General features: G+C 32.9%; 1 protein-coding gene across 1 annotated transcript; it reads right to left on the reverse strand.

Moving 5' to 3' along the window:
• Positions 1 to 210: 210 nt before the first annotated feature.
• LOC107080748 (carcinoembryonic antigen-related cell adhesion molecule 2-like) lies at positions 211 to 3,830 on the reverse strand (the record flags this gene model as incomplete). The annotated part of the gene is made up of 9 exons (XM_015368953.1): positions 211 to 323; positions 797 to 859; positions 2,307 to 2,366; positions 2,458 to 2,514; positions 2,622 to 2,666; positions 3,017 to 3,090; positions 3,206 to 3,221; positions 3,342 to 3,455; positions 3,579 to 3,830. Coding segments are annotated over 9 exons (737 nt in total), but the record flags the coding sequence as incomplete, so codon positions are not given.
• Between the last annotated feature and the right edge of the window lie 914 nt (positions 3,831 to 4,744).

Consider the following 4,744-nt stretch of genomic DNA (forward strand, 5'->3'; position numbering starts at 1 on the left):
CATTATTTTTATTTAAAACAGGAAAGACAGGCTGTAAATGTATAATATCAAGTATGAAAATTCACCAATGTTTAACTTCTGGTTTTGCAGTTTCTTTTGGATCATGTGCGTGCAGTTACCAATCATAAGCATCAAAAGCAAGAAGCTTGAGCTTAAAAACAATGTTGATCCTTAGTCTGTCTTCTGATGTTGTAACTAAAGCCCAACAATGCAGACAAATCTAGCAGAACAGGCAGCCTACAGGGCAGATTCATTATCCAGAGCTGTTCATGATTGTATCTCAGAATAAACAGTTTCTTCTGTTGCTGCAGGGCTCTTCTTGTCTGTGAAAGGAGAAAATTTGTGTGAAACAATATATGTAAATTATATAGATATATAAATTATATGAATGATAAATCAACAATCAGGACTCTCATCTCTAATGTCATACTTACTAGAACACGCCCATATACACAACTTGTACCATATAATGATCACATAAATAGAAAACCCATTTGTAATATAAATAAATCAAGCTAAATGGAGAACTAGAAAAGGTAGTTCTGGTAACAATACTGTATTCAATAAATTCCATGCCTACAGTTATTTCAATAAATACTAGTGTTACACCGATAGCAGTATCGGGCGGGGCCCCGATACTGCATCAATTTTAAACAGATGGTATTGGTATGGTATTGGTATTGGCCAATACTACACAGCCAGGTATCGGGCATCGGTATCAGGGCCAAAAAAAGGCATCGGTGCAACACTAATAAATACACTGGACATTGGAAAAAAAGGTGAATGCATACTCTACCTTTCTTTTTCTTTTTCTTAGGTTTATTCTTGTGGTTGATTTCAGCATACAATGGAGTGGGTTCTGAAACAGAAAATGGATTTAATCACACCAGATGTGGGATTTAAAGAGTAACTAAACCACAAATTGACCCATTTAAATTTTATAAATTTGACCAAAAGGATGCAATCTTTATGTAACAGTGCATTTTGACATTTTTATTTTTATTTTGTAGCATTCAGCCACAGTGCTGCCCTCTGTTGGTTGTACGGTAAATAGAAAATCCAGATTTGTGCGGAACAGTCCCGTATTTTTCCCTTCTCTCCGACCATCAGACAAAAGAAAGCAATGTCAAGCATTTGACCAGGTCAAATAATAATAATGACAGGAGTTTTCTTAGATGCCAAGAAATCTGGGCTGCTTCAATTCCCTATGTCATAAATAACCTGCAGAAAATTCTCTTAAAACAAGGTAAAGGCTTTTAATACAAAAAGTAAACACAGTAACAACAAAGACTGTGGCACACTTCATAACTGGGTGAGGCAGTGAAAGGGGATTTTCAGAGAGATTTTTGGTGAAGTTATCCAATAGCTATAGATAATTTTGATACTAGAGGAGCACAATGTAAAGCAACACTAAAAAAGTGAGTCACAAAGAAATGCACAGCTGAAAAAGCCCCATCTGTCCACCATTGTCACTCAAAAGCATCCTACACTGTAACGCCTAACATTCAGTGTACTAAAAAAAATAAAGTGAACTGACCAGTTGTTTATACTAATTTCAGATAAGAATTGTGAACTGCCAGAAAAAATATCTTTGATAATTTAAGGTATTGAAGTTGAATCCATGAAAAGAAAGTTAAGTATATGAAGGTGATGGGACCTTGCTCAGCTCAACATCAGATTAAGACGTGCAGTAATAGGCAGACTATTTGGCAATAGGTGTGGCCAAAACACAGTAGGTTGCAGTTACAATCAATGGCATCTGTTCAATGTTGGATAATAATATTGTCATGTCTAAAGCTCACATGGTGCATTATAGATCATATTAACACTTAAATGAAAAACATTGTTGTCCATGAGTTTTGATAGGTAACGTAAGGTAAGACAGATTTTATAAGTCATTTAGGAAATAAATAGAGATTTTAAGTAATTCGTAATTCATAGTTTCAACCAAAAAACGTAGTCAACCTAAAGTAAACTAACTCTACAGCAGGAAACAAAGCAGAGTGATGTTATATAATGTAGAATACTACAACTACAAATCATAACTTCTTTACACCCCTTCAAGGTCATTGTTGTCTTTGCCAGGAGAAATTTAACCAAAATTATTTGCAAGGATCATTTTGTGCAACCTCTAGTTGCTCCATTTATATTTTTTAGCTATAGTAAAATAGTAAAATATGTTAAAGTAAAAGTAAATAGATAAAATTATTTTATATTGTTGTTCTCCCGTATTTCAAAAACAGTCATTTTGTAGGTAGTATAGTGCATAGAACCAATATAGATAGATATGTAAAGACTGACTGTACCTGCAACTCCTGGTTTCACTTCAGAGTAAATAACACCATCCTCTGGTTCACAATGTCTGTCTGTTGAGAATATCAGATCATCAACAACACAAAATCATAAAGTCTGAAATCACTGAGTTATTTTCTCGTAGGAGGTTTGTTTAGAACTTACTCTTTTTTCTGAGTTTTTTTAATGGAATAATGGAGTATGTTATTTCTGTGGGTTCCTCTGCAGCAGAAATGGTTTTAGAGCAATTAGATTCGTTTTTTTGTTTGTTTGTTTTGTTTTATAACCAGTTATTGAGACTGTTACTGATTTAAATAGATATACTTTACCAGATCCAGTGGCTCCTGGGTTGACTGATGCATAGAGGACATCATCTATAGTAAAAAGGAAAACTTTACAGGGTTAATCATTTATTTCAATGGACCATAAAACACTATATATATAGCATTAAAGATAATAAAGTTAACATTTGTTGTACTTTTCAGTATTTTGCCATACATTTATGAAGCGAAATCACTCAAAAGCAAAAATATAACAAGTAGAACATTTTTTGTATTTAAATTGGATTCCATATTTATTTCACTACAATATATTGTTTTTCACTGTAGCTTTTTTGGTTGTTTTTCTTGATATTCACATGTTAACTAAGTTAGTTTATTCAAAAAAGAGATAAAGATATGTTTATATCTTTATGCATATTGAAAATACTTATTTAACTTCCTACCCTTCGTAGCAGAGCTATGGTCATTAGTCTCTGCTCCGTGATTTGTGGAGGACTTCTGATTGGTTCTATATGATCTGAAACACAAGATACAAATACAATTTATAACAACCAATTACAGGGATTATATACAGTATACTTTATTAATGCTATTTATATTAATATAGACGAAAGCTGGAGTGGGGTACAGACCTGGAAGAATTTGAATCTGTGAAAAAGACATCTGTTATTAATTTCTATCTTTAATAGTTCAAATCAAACTTAAGTTACGACAACTGCATTTATTTAAAGAATATTAAATGTATAATCTGACAGAATATGATCTGACCTTTGGAACGTCGGCAGCGCCACAACATAAGTGGGAGAATAAGGAGAATGATTCCAAAAACTGGTCCAACAATCAGCAGCACAGAAAAAGAGCTGACAGGACTGGATGAAGTTACTGGAAATAAGGAAAATGGAAATGAAATGGGTTTTATTTATCTGCAGATTGTGAGACATGTTCACATAAACATTCTGTTTTCACTAACACCATAAAATCCATCAAATGTTTTCATCCTCTCACCTCTAACAGCCATCCAGCTCTGTGGTGACTCCTTTCCTGAATGTTCACACTTGTAGAAACCTTCATCTGACTTTGACACTGCAGAGATCTTCAGCTCCTCTCTGCTGTCATTGTGGATCAGTTTGTTATTGTGATAGAAAAACACATTGGAGAGAAGTTTTTGTTCTTTATCTCTGCAGCTCAGAGTAACAGGATCTCCCTCAGTCACAGGATGGACGGGGCTCACCAGGATGATACTATAATAATATTTATCTGTAAAACAGTCAAAATATCAGGTTTTGGTCAGCAATCAGCTGTGGTTGATCTTTAGATTTAGGGAGATATATTTAGAATATTCTGAACTGGAAGGAAAGGAACTATAATTGTTTTGATGTACAGAATTGGAACAAAGACTTTTTGGAATTGGTTGCTATGGAACAGGCTGCCATAATCCTAGATAATCAACCAGATTCCAGATTGTCTGGACCTTCGCCCACACTGAAAATGTATTTACAAAAACGTACACAATAACCAGCTGTTAATGTCTTGATAAGTGACCTATCTACCTTGTATATTATGGCAAACTCTCTATGTCTATATATGTGTAAACAAGTGTATATTTATAATAAAAAAAAAGAAATTAGCTTTTTATCTCTGGAAATTTAAACCAAGTTAATTTTTACCAACAATGCAAGAATCTCTTTTTCCTCAGATATTTTTTATCGTTCTTAATTTATGTTAATTACAAAATGGACCCTATAAAAAAAGCATTGCTTTTAATCATTTATAATTTACATTTATTTTGTTCACTAGATGTTTTCAGTGATAATGAAGATAATGAAGTTAAAATGTGGGCGTTATTTTTCATGTTTAGGAGATTAAAGAAGAGGGACTGATCTAATGAAATTTTGTTTGCTTTTATTAATTTCTCCCAGAAACTAAAAATGTTTTCTGCTCTATCTTAGTTCCTACTCTTAATTATTAGTATATATTTAATATTTTTTTTCTAATTTGAGTTTAAGTTGAACTTTCTGAGAAAAATAAAATGCATTTGGTATAAGTTAAATTAGATAATGTATTGCCTTATTTGTCATACAGTAGGCATTTCTCTATAATCTTTAATAGATTTTCTGTTCACTATGTGTGTCTGTTGGTGTATGTCAGGGTTTTCAAAAACAAAAATATCA

The sequence above is a fragment of the Cyprinodon variegatus genome, unplaced genomic scaffold (genome assembly GCF_000732505.1).
Source record: "Cyprinodon variegatus isolate N-32 unplaced genomic scaffold, C_variegatus-1.0 Scaffold2283, whole genome shotgun sequence".
Taxonomy (NCBI): Eukaryota; Metazoa; Chordata; class Actinopteri; order Cyprinodontiformes; family Cyprinodontidae; genus Cyprinodon; species Cyprinodon variegatus.